Consider the following 15,525-nt stretch of genomic DNA (forward strand, 5'->3'; position numbering starts at 1 on the left):
TTTTATTTAATGTTGATGACATGGACCTCTACAGGTGTCAGCTATCTTGGAAAATGGCTGCCATCGTTGGGGTATGCAGGAGGTGCTCGGGGGGGAGGGGTGCTCGGGGTTGTTAAAAACGGACTTGTTAAATACTTGTGGCCTGTTTGGGAGGGTAAGAAATTACAACCAAGTTGGTGCGGATGCATTGTAGACACACTTCTCCCTGTGGAGAATTCTGTCAGCTCCGTTCTTTCCGTTTCTTTCCGCAATGCAAAAAGGTGCAAACCGCTGAAGAAGCTCACAGACAGAACCAAACAGTCTCCAGGTCTGCTCATCTCTCATGGGATGTGTTTCCAGGAAACTAACTTACCACTGGTGAAAATGAATTTCCAGGGTACATGTTGTATAAATTGCAATTTGCCAGAATGTTTATATTAGATTATAAGATAATATTAAGGGCAATGAATATTATATTGTATCTTTATCAAGGGTTACAAATAAAGTTCCCATGGAAAAAATTTGAAAACCTGTATTGTGTGCTTCTTGTGAATTAGACATGAATAAAAAGTAACTGCAGAAATGATTTTGCTGTGATACGTTTATTGCTCTTCTTTTTGTAGTATACAGGGAGGCAGGCAAAATACAGTTGTTTTTTTTTCTTTTTTTTACAAGAGTAAAGCAAGTCAGTGGCCAAGCAACATGGAAGCTTCTGTCAGATGTGATTTTTTTTTTAAAGATGTTTTATCAAAAAAGTATCGGCTTTATCATATAATCAATATGGGCATAAAAGTAACAATCTTAAAGAATTCAGTTTTGGTGGCACATCTGGTGAGTGCAGCTGGATCTTCCTTGCTTCTCATTTGGCTGCTTCATACTAGCCTGTTGTTACCAGAATATCGCTCAGATTTTCTCTTTTCTTTCCTGTGATTATAGTCTGGAAACCCTGTTTGCATTAACGTTTGCTCAGTCACTCTGCAGTACAGCCCAATCAGCCACCAGTGCAGGTGGCTCAGTGCACCACTTGGGATATTTCCCAGGAATGTCCCTGACAGACACCCAGCTCATTCAGCTGATACTGCAAATGTAAGGACTGTCATCAGCAATCACCACAGTGTTACCACATTTGGTGGTAGTGACTTTACAGACATTCATTTAAATGAACAGAATATGAATAGAGATTACGACTTTGAGAGCCCACATGTAACCATAGAACCCATTAAACAAGTGCAACACTTCATAAGCAACAGGAAAAAGCAATATTTGGTCAAAAGAGAACACAAAGTGAGACCAATGTTTACAGAGGACACAATTGTGAATGCAGTAAAGGTTATTGACTAATGCACTTATTATTTTGGGAAATAACTGATTCATTTCGGAGCGTTAGATGAGAAGATCAACACCACTTTCATATCTGCCCGATATATGAAGCTGTAGACACGAGATAGTTTGCTGAGGGAAAAACAGCTATCCTCGCTGCGTGGAACAAAATCCTTCTGCCAGTACCTCTCTAGCAAAGACGAGGCATGCTAAGTTTTCATTTTGTCAGCAGTAACTATGACAAGATATTTGTAGAGGAACTTTTTTTCACAACAACTATGAAACCAAAATCTCAATACATTTAAAAACAGAAACTATGACAAACTGTGTTATATTTTTCATCAACGAATGAAAAACTAAAAAGGATCATTTTCAAGATGGACGAATGGACAAATGATGAATGTAGCTCCTGATTTGAAAACATTTCTTCTGCCACCTTCTGTATATCTCTAGTTTAACTTAGCCATTTGACCTGTTATAATACCATTTGTAAGACACGCCTTACAGTAACGTTATGCGTCTGTCAGCAATGATGATGATGCTACCCGAAAATGCAAACTTTGCCCATCATTTATAAAAAAAAAAAAAAAAGGTAACATTTCCAATGTAACATTATCAGGTGATGCGATGAACTGAAACTTTAAGCCAGATATCTTTCGTGCTGCTGTTCTGAATGTGTTGCTGATCTTCAGTGGCGGAACAATTAGCTGCTAGGTGAGCCAGTTGGGCCCGAACACAAAGATGGCGACTGCTGTAGCCTCAAAAAGACATAAAAAGAAAAAAAAGAAACATAAAATGGATTTCCTAAAATGAAAACCAGACTAAAATGTTGTATTTTTCACAGACAAAAGCTAACAAAACTCAAATGACGGAACTCGAAGCAAGCTTTTGCGGTGCTGCTGATGGATGTGTTTCGGTATACAACCTGAACATGTTGTAGAGACCAGTAAAATATAGATGGAGTTCATTGTTGCCTTGTCTCTGAAGAACAGGGTTAACTAAGTAAATTAGTGGAGCAGGTAGGCAGATTTTGTAACTTTCTCCTATTCCCAGTATCCATGCAAGTTAAGCGATGGGCTACTCGCTATAGCATTATACCCTACTTAGCGGACAGATAATAGAGTTGTATCAATCTTGAATTTAACTCTTGGCAAGAAAGTAACTGTGCCTATTATAAATCAGAATATTACCTCAAGTTTTTACATGTATCAAAAATACAAATTCTGACCAAAACTGAAACCTTTAAAAAGGTATCTGGGTCTGAAATTCTTTGGCTAACTACGGTGCATTCAGGCTGGCTCTGTTGGAAGTTTATTCTGTGTTGATATGCAATATTCACATTAAAGATCTGAATATATTACATTTTCCTATTCACAAGTGCTAACAATGGAAATTTCCAATTCACATGATTCTTAAAGGAAAAGTGATTTTAAGAAAACATGGTTTTTCAAAGTGGTTCCTTCACTTTGCATCACATTTTTGAGAAAACTGATTTACTAAGAAATGTCAGTGGTCGATAATGGTAGTTTTTGTAGTTTTTTGGTAAATCAAAAAGAGCCCCAATCTACTAGAAAGGAATGTCAGTATAAATACAAAATCAAATATAAATACAATAGCACAAAATAAATAGTTGTGATTGGGTTGGAAACAGCAATTGTGAATTTTTTTTTGACAAAAAACAAACAAGAAACTAGAGATGATATTCTATTTTTCTTCGGAATTTGTCTGATTTCACAACTAAAGAAAAACGGACTCGTGTTGGAGCGTTCTAGATTAATAACAATAGCTTTGAGGGAATAGTCATTTAACACAAAATTGTAAAAGGGACATTGATATCAAAATTTGGGGGTAGTAGCAAATAAAGAACAGTTTGTCTGCCAAATAAAACTGATAAGACCAAAGTTTTTTAAAAGACAATAATTTCTCCTCATAATGTCATCCTGTGGATAAATATGGCAAATAGTGAAAATAAACTTGTATAAAAAAACAAGGTCCTTCAAAGGTATGACAACCAGTTCTACACACATATTCTAAGCTCAAGCAAACTGTGACAAGTGTGTATTAAGCTAGAGGTGCACAGTGAGTTTTATGTATCATATTTACATTAAATCATGACATGATTACATAATGCACTAGATTTGTGGTTTGTGTCCTCTCCCACACCACTGACAAAATAAGCAGACATTAGCGAGCTTCTGTCAGTACACATTGTTGTGCTATTTACAATATGGCCGTTACTAAGCAATCCAATTCACCTTGTAATTCCTTTCAGGTTTTTTTTTTCCAGTAATACAAAGACTCATAAAGTATATAAAGATAGTCAAATTGTGTTTTCAAGTCTAGGTGGTGTAATACTGATACTGCGCAAAGTGTCAGCATAAAGCTCTGTAATCATGTCTTTCAGTTATATAGAAAATCCTTCACGTGTCCACTGTCATACTTACTAGGTAGTTGTGCACATCTTTGTCCAAAACAGACAAAGATCATGTAAAAAAGCACCTGGACTTTGGTTTCTGGGTATAACGACAACTAAAGAACCTCAAGATATAAATCTGTAGTTCAACTTAGGCGTCAATCTTTGGATGTCAGCTAATGCTGTACTTAATGTAACATTCCTTATAGAAAGGAGCAAATTCTGGCACTTGGACTGAAGCGGTTAAGGATGAATTCAATAGTTCTTTGGTGTTGTCATAGCTGACATCAGCGGTCTGTCTTGCATGCTGGTGTTTTGTTTGATGGCTAGCAAGTTGCTAACCTGCACTTCGGCAGCAGTATTGCTTTCACCAGTGATCCAGGTGAAGGTCCATGGTAGAGTTCAAGTTAATGTCTGTTACATCCAGGAACTCTGTGTTAAAAATGCTGGGCGCACTGGGCAAAGTGACGCTAAAAGCAGTGGCGGAACTAGGTGGCGTCAGGTCCAGCCACTCCATCGTCTCCCACGGCGTCTCGCTGAAGGTCATGCTGACCATCCCCTGCACCTCGGGGACGGCGGACACTTTGCTGCTGATGGGCGACAGAGGAGTGTCTATCAGATCTCTGTTGGTCAGAAGTTTGTCCTGTTGGGGATGGTGATGGTGGCGGTGGTGGTTGTGGGGGCTGCCGTACCCTTCTCCGTCTCTGTTCCCTTCATCTTCCTGGCCTCCGTCCTCAGTAGCCATTTTCAGAAGGGCCACCTCCCCTCCCCGGCCAATGGGACTGCCCAACAGGGTCTCCAGGTGGCTTTCGGGGATCTGATTGGTTGTGTGGTCGTATGGGAGCTGGGTGTGGGACAGGTGTTCGTAGTGTCGGTGGAACCTCGGGATGAGGAGGCCGGGACACCCTGAGGACACAGTAATGTGAGGCACAACTTTGGTTACAGAGGACCTCTCCCTCTCTTCTCTGGCGTTAGCTGGCATCTCTTGAAGAGAAAGAGGAGAGGAGGGAGGGTCACAGCAGGTAGTGGGATCTGATACCAACCTGTCAGGTAAGACTGATTGACTGTGCACTCTTTATTTCAGATTTAAATACACATTTTACAATAGCTGGCATGTGCAGTGCCAGCTACACTTCCTGGATACTAATATTTATGGAATTTCACCTTACCTCCGCTCTCAATGAGCACATCCAAAAGTTCATCCATCTGCTGACTCCGTGTCAGTTGCTGAAATGGTAATGAAGAGTGATTGTCTTTAGTAATTGAAGAATGTTTTAACATTTAAAAATTCCGTCCAATTATATTTCGGGATTTTGCATTGGAAATATATAAGCTTTGAAGCAGTCTACTAAGGCAGAATGAAGTTATGGTAATACAAACTTTTCTTGGAGACAGACTAGTTTAGGTTGTTATGAATTTGTCTTCATTTTCTTTTCTAGCTTAAGGGCAGGAAGGGCAAAAGAGACTTTAAATGGATCCTATCGCCCACAGCTGCAAACAGTTTTCATAAATATGGGAACTAGACACCAGCGTCTTTCGTTCTGCCACATGCTATCAGGAACCAGCGCTAGTTGTTCTCTTCGCTTATGCAAAATTAAAAGGTGCTGATCTTAGAAAGATTCCATTGCGTCAGGTTAAAGTTAGCTCGTCACTCTAGAGGTGTGATAAATGAATGGAACTATATTCTTTCTGGACCTAAAGTGAATAGTACATGAAACAGTTGGAAACTATTGTCAATGCTCCGGTTACGTCTGCCTCCAAAGAGATGTTTGTACGACTTAAACACCCAGTCTACCTCAGACTTGGTAAAGGGTGAAAAGTTAGTGCAGTGAACGAAGCGATGGATGAAAAGAAGAAGAAGAAGAAGAAGTGCAACACAGGTGATGGACTTCAAGAGATAAAAAAAAAAAAAAAAAAAAAAAGAGAAGACAGGAGGAAAAGTGGAATTAGAGCAACGCCAAAAGGTAAAATAAAATCTCTGGCCATCCATCTCTGCTAAATTTTAGCACGGGTTTGAGTTTACCTGCTTGACTGCATCCTCATAGCATGGGGGCTGTCTTAAGTCTGATGCATCTGAATATGAGCTACTGAAGGCAGGGGGAGAGACCTGGCACTTTTGGCCAACATGCCGAGGAGACGGCAATACTGACATCTATATGAGAAATAAGTGAAAAGTGACATTAGCATATTATAGGGGAGTTTACCCAATGTGAGAATGTTGCAGATAAAAAAATTTAAAAAAAAAAACTACAGTTCGGGCCCTCGTGTTTGAATATCTCATCACATTAAATATATGACGATATAAAATGGTTTGGCGTTGTGTTCTCATGAAGGAAAAGTCACCGACATGTGAAGGAATGTGTGATGAAAACAGATATGGACAAGAGTGGCGATGAACCTCAACGAAGACGATCACATAGAGTCAGAGACAGATCACAAATGAACAGAGAAGAGGAGAACAGTTACGTGAACGTGAGGTGATTCAGGTGAAGTCCACGACGCTAAACGTGACAACCCTTGCAAATGCCCCTAGTGTTGACAGAATTGTCTACCTTTGGTTGCATGCTGTGGCTCTCAGCCTTGATGGAGCCGCTGTGGTTCAGGCCACAGTCGGCCGGGCTGGGAAAGACTCCCTGAAGGCTTCTTTGGTCGGAAAGGTAAGAACAGTTCGCTGGCTGGCCGCTGCTCTTCTGCTGCATCTGGAGTTAGACAAAAGGAAAATGTTGCCACGTGTTAGAAAACAACAACAAAAAAACACGAGAGATATGTGAAAGAAACATTAATAATACACATATTTATTCATGTTATATATATTTTAAGAGATACAAAGAAGAAGGTATATCATCAAGCTAATAATAAGGTCAGCCATGTCTTTAGCTGAGCCAGCAGGCTGGTTATTCCAACATTTGCGTCGAGATTGACATATTTAATTGATTGCTTTGAAATTTGGTGCACACATTCAAAGCCCAAAGACTATGGATTCTACCGACGTTGGTGATTACCTGAGTTTTCATGTCGTGCTTCGATGAAGTTCTCATTTTTTTGAAAAACGAAGAAAGTCTTGACAGCTAATTGGAGGAATTTTGTCGATTTGGTAGAAACTCTGTAGTTTCCATTATTTAAATCGAAATAAAGAATTACAAATATTCATAACTCAATCACTTTTTCACTTTCGTATATGTCACTGATCATTTTAGTCTAACTGGATGATTTACTGTATGTCCCAACAGACAGTTAAAATGTTGCTTGTAGACATGAAGGCATCATACCTGCATGTTGCGTCCTCTGTTGGCGCCCTGGGTGTTGGGGTGACCGCAACCATCTCGTCCCAGTGGAGGAGACAGCAGGTAGGGGTTGTTAGGAGACGATGGCTGGGGGCTGGTGGGTTTTCCAATGGGAGAGTCTTGCGGTGAGCACTGTGGGCTGAGGAAGGCAGACATGGCGGAGGGGCTGCCAGAGGAGGGGCCTGTGTCCATGCATTGCGGTCCACCAGGGCCCCCCATATTGGCAATGGGGGTATTGCAGTGTCCCATATCCTCCATACAGCTGCCAGGAGGACTCTTGAGCTGTTTGGGAGAGGACAAAGGGCAGCTGGAGGACAACGACATGGGCTCCTGCTTGATTGTCACCCCAAAAAAGTGTTGGCCCATCATGGCTGGAGGCTGATGCTGGTGGTGCATAGAGGGGTGAGACGGAGGAGGGACGGTGTCCTGTGTAGCTCCATAGCAGCGTTTCCTCTTGTGAAGCTGCAACTTCAGCTCCTCAACCTAACAAGCACAGTCACAAATGTAAATCAATCAAATATATTTTTCCCTCATGCATTTGGAGATATGGCTGATGAAGCAAAGGGTAATCGGACATTCAATTTGAAATTTGATTATGGTCTCAGAGTTTACAAATGAAAGTGTATCAGAAATTGCCTTAAAGTACAAAATATGTACTGTATAAGAAAGCAGCTATAGAAGCACAGAAAAAAATGGTTTACTGACGTTTCATCACATGAATTTTGGACAATAAGGTTATTAACATTTTACTGACACAGTTGATGTCAAAGCACAAAATCTCACCAGATATTCCCCCACCTGTCTCTGCTCCTGGTGCAGCTTCCACGTCAGCTCCTCGATCACCTTCTGCTTTTCCACCAGCATCTTATCTTTCTCCGCTTCCAGGCCATCCATACCCCTAACCTCTCCCACCCGCTGACCTCCCCCGCCCAGGCTGTCCTCCATGCCGAGCTGGGCCGGGGACGGCTGCAGGGTGAACTGTGTTGGCGAGGACATGGGCACGTCACTGAAGCTGTCGGGGAGCGAGCCGCTGAGGGACAGCTCCGAGGAGGCTGGCGAGATGGGCGGGGTGGAGGAGGTGCTTGGGTAAGGGTAGTATCCTCCCTGGGACAGTGCGCTGGACGAGGACGGGGACTGGTAGGAGGACAGGGACCCCGTAGGTGTGACGGGGAAGGTCACAGTGGTAATGTCGGAAGAGCCCGAAGGCGAGGAGCTAGTGTTGGAGTCCCTGAAGGGCCGGAGTCGCTCAATGAGGGCAGTCTTGGTACCTGAGACGGGCATGCCGCGAATACGCAGGTGCTGCCTGAGCTCTGAAACCTTACAAAGCAAAAAATACAGACGTTATCAGATGCATTTGTTAGGCTGTAGAGATTCTTTATCTGAATTCCATTTCAATCAACACATACTTTTAGGTCGTCTAGATTAGCTGGAAGGGGCCCAGGTTTGACCGGTGAGATGTTGCTCTGGTTGGGAAAAGTATTCTTGACTGGAGAGGACGAGTTACTGTTGGCTGTGCTGGGCGGACCACTGGAACTGCAAGCTGATAGCTGCTCACTGGCTCCTCTGGAATGGGACAATTGAAGTGGATTAGTCACTTAGCGCTCAAATGAAGTAAAAATATGGCCAACTTAGCCAACCTCTTCTGAATACTCACAAAAGAACATAATGTCTGATACATGGCGGATCAACCTCACAACCTACTGGACTTAATGGTCCACTAACACCTTGGCTCCTGATACTAGGGGACACCTTTAGAAGCCTTGAATAGTCCTTGCTTTGGCGGATTTGAGTTGTCTTGGTGGCTTGCAAAGGATCAACAACTCAAACGCTTTTTAATGAAGCATCTTTTACAAAGGGTTTTAAGACCAAACCTACAGATTTACAAGTGTTTACTAAATGTCTTACTCGTACTGTACAGATAAACAACAAATAACAACAACTTTTGGGTTGCTAGGTTTTAGAAAATACCATCGGAATAGACAAGTTATGAAAAGTTTTATCCCCCTTCTCAAAAGGCCTGTAGAGTTTTGGAACAAAATCATGATCAGAGTTTCCCAAACGTTCGAGGCCATGTATCATTATGCATTGTTGTAAATAACAACTATTGATTTACTCAGAGGGTAAAACTTTTTCATTGCTTACATCACATTACTTCACATCACTTCCTAGCCTTTATAGGAGCGAGAACTACTAGCTTTCAATGGAGTCGACTCAGGACCCGAGCAAACATTGCATCATTTGTCTGTGAGTGGGACTTACTTCTGGGTGTGGGCCGAAGGGTGAGGCTGGTAGCTGAAAGTGGGCTGTCTCTGCTGAGCCTGAGCCTGGGCCTGCATTTGTGGCGTGTGTGCGAGCTGCTGTTGTGACTGCTGCGTTTGTGAATGTGCGTGAGCGTGCTTCTGCTGGCTGAGGATCTGCAGCTGCAGGAAGAGCTGCTGCTGCTGGAGTAGCCGGGCGTAGGCCGAGTCCATGGGCGGAGGGGACTTCTCCGCCTTCTGGTCCGGAGGAATGTACTGGTGGTACTTGAGCTTCTTCACTTTGGGCTTCATATCTTTGGGCTTCTTGTGCCGGTTCTTGTCTGACGTCTTGGACTGTTGAGGGTGAGGAGGGTTTTAACCAGGTAGTTGGAAACATTTCAAAGGTGTAAAAGTAAGAAGAAAGATGTTTAGTAAGTTTGAGGGTTGGCTGACCTTGACAATAGCAGGAACTGGTATTGGGGGAGTAGCCTGGCTGTTGTTGGCACCAGACAGGCCTTCATCCTGGCATTGATCAGGTGGGTCTCTGGTTGTACCACCCTGTTTACAGAAAAAAACAATATGATGTACCTGCTTTTGTAAATCTTTAGAAAGACCTTTTCCACCCTGGAGGTCCTTCTGCTGGGACCAGGCTACATCTGTTGAAGGCCACCTGTTACCGCCATGGCTGCAATGTGTGTAGCATTATTGTATCATCAAATTTAGGAGCTGCAGCAAGGTTTTCAATAATTTCAGTGTTTACTGACTCATTGTTATAAGGCTATTTACACTGACCCTGTTAAATTACTGCCATGATATAATGAGAGCCTATATTGGGTTTCTGTGTGATCCTGTGATTTCTGGCCAAATCCATCCGACATCAATAACGCCGTTGCGTTTGTTTGTTTAATTCATTGCACTGTTGTTTAGTTTAGTTTAATATTTTTATTGGTATATAATGTGTTTACATTTTTTATATTAATTTTTTTTTTTACTCCCGCTATTTTTATTCTATCATTTTTATTGCTTTACCCTGTACCTGTATATGCTGCTGTAGCGAAATAAATTTCCCTTGCGGAATTTATTATCCATCCATCCATCCATCCATCCATCCATCCATCCATCCATCCATCCATCCATCCATCCCAACCTGTTTACATGGGCACCAAAATGATAATCAAGCTGTTCTGCGTAAGCTACACACACTTTAATGTGTCTCACTCCTTACCAAAGATCTTCCACTTGGCCCATTGGCCCATAGTTTGATGTTGGACAAGACATTTCAAGGGGAACAGTATAAATAAACAAACAAAGTATAAACAAGAACACGAAAAAAATATATATTCAGAGGCTCTCCAAAATCAGGATTCTTTGGGATATTAAAAATGAAAACCCAATTTGATGGCATACTTCATTATTCACAGACAGAAATCTGTTATGGATCAAATTCAAGAGCAATAAACTATTAATTGTTGGTGAATGCATTTAAAGTCGCACAAGAATACAAGAAAGACACAACTGTTCCACATTAAGAAAAGCTTCCTTCATGTTTGGTTTGGTAAACTGGTCTGTTCAGAAGCTGATCTTTACTCCAACATGTTTGTCCTTGGAGCAGTTTTATACTGTCTCTCCCACCGACAGACACCTGCTGCCAAACGATACTAAATAAGTACATGACAGCATATAATAAAAGTGAATTATTTTATTTACTTGAATATTTTATTGACTCTGGCAATGTTTATGCTATTGTTGCTTTAGATTTTATGCCTTTTGATCTGACTGTATATGCTTTCCTAATATACACATCAATGCTAATTTCTCCTTCATGATTATAGGTTTGAACTAACAGACAGTGAGATTCAGTTATTAATCCTGATGGAGTAGTTGTCCTCAGAATTTGCACATTGTATTGCTGTTTCCCCTGCGAATGTACTCCAAAAAGCTCTAAAATGACCTTTCAGACAGAGAATACACAGACGCTGACGATCTTTGTCAGTTGGGACATTTAAGAGGATCAAGTTGAAAAGACATAAACAACTGTGTTCTGGCATGAATTTCAATCAAGTGGCCGTTGCCGATGGTGACCGTTGGAATGAGGTCATTGTGAGTGAAAGGTAAGCAGTGGGGATATAAAAGCAACTGTGCCGGTATGATGGCTCAGCGTGAAAGAATTTGACACCTGCCTCGTTCAACTCAGTCCAAAGATAAGTGGAAAACAGAGTAGGGGGGTGCAGTTCCCTCTGACACCACAGGGGGGCAGGAGAAGCAAAGCAGTGGCAACAAAGTCAGTGTGAGATGGATGGAGGCAACTAAGCAGGCAGAGAAGGTTTGTGTGTGTGTGTGTGTGTGTGTGTGTGTGTGTGTGGGGGGGGGGGGTTCTTTACCTGTCGTGGGCTGGTGAGGGCCGGTGAGGAAGATGAGGAGGCCGTACTGCCAACAGCCTCAGACGAAGGGCACGCTGAGCCCTGTGACTCATCACTGTGGTGCTGCTCTGGAGACAGACTCTCACTGCTGCTGTCCTCCTCAAACGCATAGGAGTCCTCCTGCTTAGGGAACTTGCCATGGTTTACTGTAAGAAGAACAAAAAGACAGATGGGTGGGGGCTTTAGACTGGTGGCGTGCATCACCGACACCAATAGACAATACAAAATTCGACATAGTCTCTAGATCTGAAAAGTAAAGCCACTGTGGAAGTGCCTTAAAGTGTGATACCTCTGATGGCTGCTCAAAAAAAAAAACTCGAACTGAAACAACTTCTCTCATAAAATACAAAGTCAATATTTTTTTTTTTTGATTTATACACTTTCTTATGATGTCATTATCTAGAATTTAGGCCTCAAAAAGAGGTATGTTTGGTGGCTCATTTAATTGACATATCTGGGGGTGTCAGGTGGTCATGCAACGTGCCCCTGCCCTTGCTCTTCCCCAGCTCCACCCTCTTGTCCTAATATGGTAACTTTTGGCAAAACCCCCCCCCCAAAAAAACAAAGATGGCGACGGCAAAAAGGCAAACGTGCTACTAACTAGGTCACAAACCAATGAGTGACATCACGGTGGGTTACCACTCACTAACACTTCATTTACACCTGGTTTTAACATGTGATATATATGCAGGTCTAAGGACAACACATGTTAATGCAAGGTGAAACTGTTGATCACGATATGATTGGATCAGATCAGTCAAGCCACACTTGGAGGTGTGATCAGATCTCAGCAGGTGAAAACGAACGTGTGAGGACGGAAATCCACATAGCCAGATAGAGATCACATGTTGGTACCAGGTTTGAATGGGCCATACTCCATTTAAATGCACTAGATATTACTGATATACGTGATATTGATAGAAGAACATGCTATAATATGATAGTTCCAGTTAGAATTTTGGTCTTGTTTCAGTTGTTTGACCATCCTTACTATTGTACATAGTAGGTTGCAGGTAGTAAGAGCTTTGGGCCACAAATACAAAAGTAAGAACCAAATTCGAGTCTTGATTTATAAGCCGGTGAGGCATCACCAGGGGCCATCAGGGGTCCATTAGTCACCAGACACAATTAGTTTATGCTAATTTAACTGATTACACCTACAGAGCATTATAAACTGAAATAATAGCCACCTCAAGGCTACAGTTTATCTAATCCTGAGCTTTTTTTAAAATTTAAATTGAGTAGTTCCTCCAAAGAGCCTCTGAATATCGACGACTCTCGAAACTCAAAAACCAAAACGTTTTTTAAAAAGACTGTCTCAGAACTGTATTTAGTTGTTTGAGGAAATTACCCAGATTTGAAAGCCTACTCAGCACTGCCAAGAATTAAATTCTGGTGGAAGAATACTACGCTGTTTATTTCTTAAAAAAAAAAAAAAGGAGGTCATGACGTCAGTGCTCTCAGTGGTAGCTACAACCTTCTCTCTAAATTCTAAACTTGTTTCAAGCACACTGCTGCACGTTGCACACAATGTATGTGACCCGGGAGTATTCACACACTGCCCGTCTGTCACAGACACCTAGTACCACACTCAGCCGGAGGTGTTACGCTGCGCGGGTGAGAGACCGACACGACAGCTTTACCTCCACCGAGCTCCTGATTGGCTGGCCTGATAGGGAACAGAGATTTGATTGGTGCAGCAAAGAGCAGCTATCTAATGAAGCTGAAGGGACAGAGTCAGGAGAGGGAGGTGGTAAAGGCTAGTGTGTGTGTGTGTGTGTGTGTGTGTGTGTGTGTGTGTGTGTGTGTGTGTGTGTGTGTGTGTGTGTGTGTGTGTGTGTGTGTGTGTGTGTGTGTGTGTGTGTGTGTGTGTGTGTGTGTGTGTATGCAGGGGTATAAGATTCTCTTTTTGTATCCAAACATGTGACAGCCAGGAACAGACCCTGGTTTAAATCACGGTACCAGGCCCATTTTGTGCAACTCAATGACCTTGCAACACACACACACACACACACACACACACACACACACACACACACACACACACACACACACACACACACACACACACACACACACACACACACACACACACACACACACACACACACACACACACACACATCTTAGTACACAGCATTGTCCTAAATGCCACTTCCTCCCACCTGTTCACCACACCCCACTGTGTCATCCTGGTACATTTTCCCTCCTCAATCCTGTTTCCATGACTCTTTAAAATAATCTGATGTCACCGGGAGATTGAGTTGGCAGAATTACAGGAAATCTGCGCACTGCGTACACTTCCGCTTTTCAAGTGGCTGGTCTACGAGTTATGGCGGGTCACACAGTTTCCTAAAATTGCCGAACAGAGGTTGAACCAGTCGTTGGGAGTGTTGTGTACGGAGATAGAGAGCTTTAAGGTGAGAGGTTAATGCTGCAGATGAGGGGGAACGCAACAGCCGGCTTCTGTCACGTAGCTTTGGCGGTTGCTGACTGGAGCCAGTTAAAGCCGAGACAAAAGAAGGAGGGGGGGGGCAACAAACACACACACACACACACACACACACACACACACACACACACACACACACACACACACACACACACACACACACACACACACACACACACACACACACACACACACACACACACACACACAGGTATGCCCACACATACAGTACACAAGGATGCACTCAAACTAAAACATACTTTGTGCACTTCTAAAGGAAAAGGGTGGACCCAAATACAGCTGCTGTTCATCTCAATAAACGCAGCTCCCCTCCTCTCGCAGAGGTAGTGTAAACCAGCTGACTGCAGCCCGCCGCCTCCTTTTACACAACATGTTTACTGGAGGCTCAAGGGGGCAAACATAAAACTGCTAAAACACCCGTGTCTAAAGGACACTGGTCACACTGCCAAGAATGATATAGGGAGAGGGAGAAACATGTTGGGGGGTCAGAAGACAAACAGAGCGAGTTCAGAGTGACGCAGTGGGACGGCTCAGGCCTGACGCTTAGCTCGGCGCTAAATCAGCGCTCTGTCAAAGCACATGCTGCACATTTCTTTAAATCAAACACTGGAGGAGGTGGACGTCTCAAGAGGGCTCCCCAAACACTTGAGTCCACAATATACATTTGTAAACACTGATGCCAAAAGCACCTCTTTTTCAAGAAAAACCCGCCTTTTCAGCACCACACCAACATTTGTTTTGAAGATCCAGACTGGTCTTCAGAAGTTTTCTGGAATAAGCGTGATGACTAAATATGTAAATAATGTTGTCTGTGCAACAAATATAAATAAACACTTCTCCCTTCGAAGAAATTTGGACCACGTGAAGGAAGAACAACAGGAAACAGCAACTTTGACGCACAGGTGGAAAGGTCAAAGAAAGGTCAACAGTTCAATTATCAACATGTGAATTGCTTTTCATGAAAACTTCATTTATTTATTCACATTCTAGTTTTTTTTTATATTTTTATAAGGAACCCATGATAAAGTTCATGCTTTATTAAGGACTGATAAGGAGTCATTTAAAATGCTTTATAGATCAGTTTTATAGAACACATTTTGAACACCAGGAGGTTGTATAAACTCTGGTTAAATGTCTTTGTCCCTCACATAATTACGCTAATACTCAGGTCCTTCACTGTCTGCATTTACAAAAGTTAATGAGTCATTAATAAAACAGACCCCCCAGTAAATCTTTATCTTGCTATCACAATAACTGATGCAAATTCAACCAATGTCCGTAATATTTCCCAAATGTTGCAAAGTGTCCATGATTTGTCTGCAGCGAAGTCAATAGAACACAAAGTCAGCCTGACAAACACAGCTGTAACTCATTTACAGTTAACGAGGCTCTTCAACCA

The 15,525-nt window shown here is 42.4% G+C and overlaps 1 protein-coding gene across 1 annotated transcript in view; it reads right to left on the reverse strand.

Moving 5' to 3' along the window:
• Nucleotides 1–575: 575 nt before the first annotated feature.
• The window catches only part of myocd (myocardin), a 60,695-nt gene continuing 45,745 nt past the window's right edge, over nt 576–15,525 (reverse strand). Inside the window, exons 3-11 of the mRNA XM_069708823.1 lie at nt 11,615–11,799; nt 9,687–9,791; nt 9,256–9,587; nt 8,403–8,559; nt 7,795–8,313; nt 6,982–7,479; nt 6,265–6,411; nt 4,882–4,939; nt 576–4,696 (exon numbers count right to left, since the gene is read on the reverse strand). Of these exons, the coding sequence (XP_069564924.1) occupies nt 4,080–4,696; nt 4,882–4,939; nt 6,265–6,411; nt 6,982–7,479; nt 7,795–8,313; nt 8,403–8,559; nt 9,256–9,587; nt 9,687–9,791; nt 11,615–11,799 (2,618 nt within the window). The 3' untranslated portion in view covers nt 576–4,079. The remainder of the gene's footprint in view (nt 4,697–4,881; nt 4,940–6,264; nt 6,412–6,981; nt 7,480–7,794; nt 8,314–8,402; nt 8,560–9,255; nt 9,588–9,686; nt 9,792–11,614; nt 11,800–15,525) is intronic.

Source organism: Brachyistius frenatus, unplaced genomic scaffold, assembly GCF_029030835.1.
Source record: "Brachyistius frenatus isolate BFR_SWC_R1_liver_20210118 unplaced genomic scaffold, ASM2903083v1 Contig_78, whole genome shotgun sequence".
Classification (NCBI taxonomy): domain Eukaryota; kingdom Metazoa; phylum Chordata; class Actinopteri; family Embiotocidae; genus Brachyistius; species Brachyistius frenatus.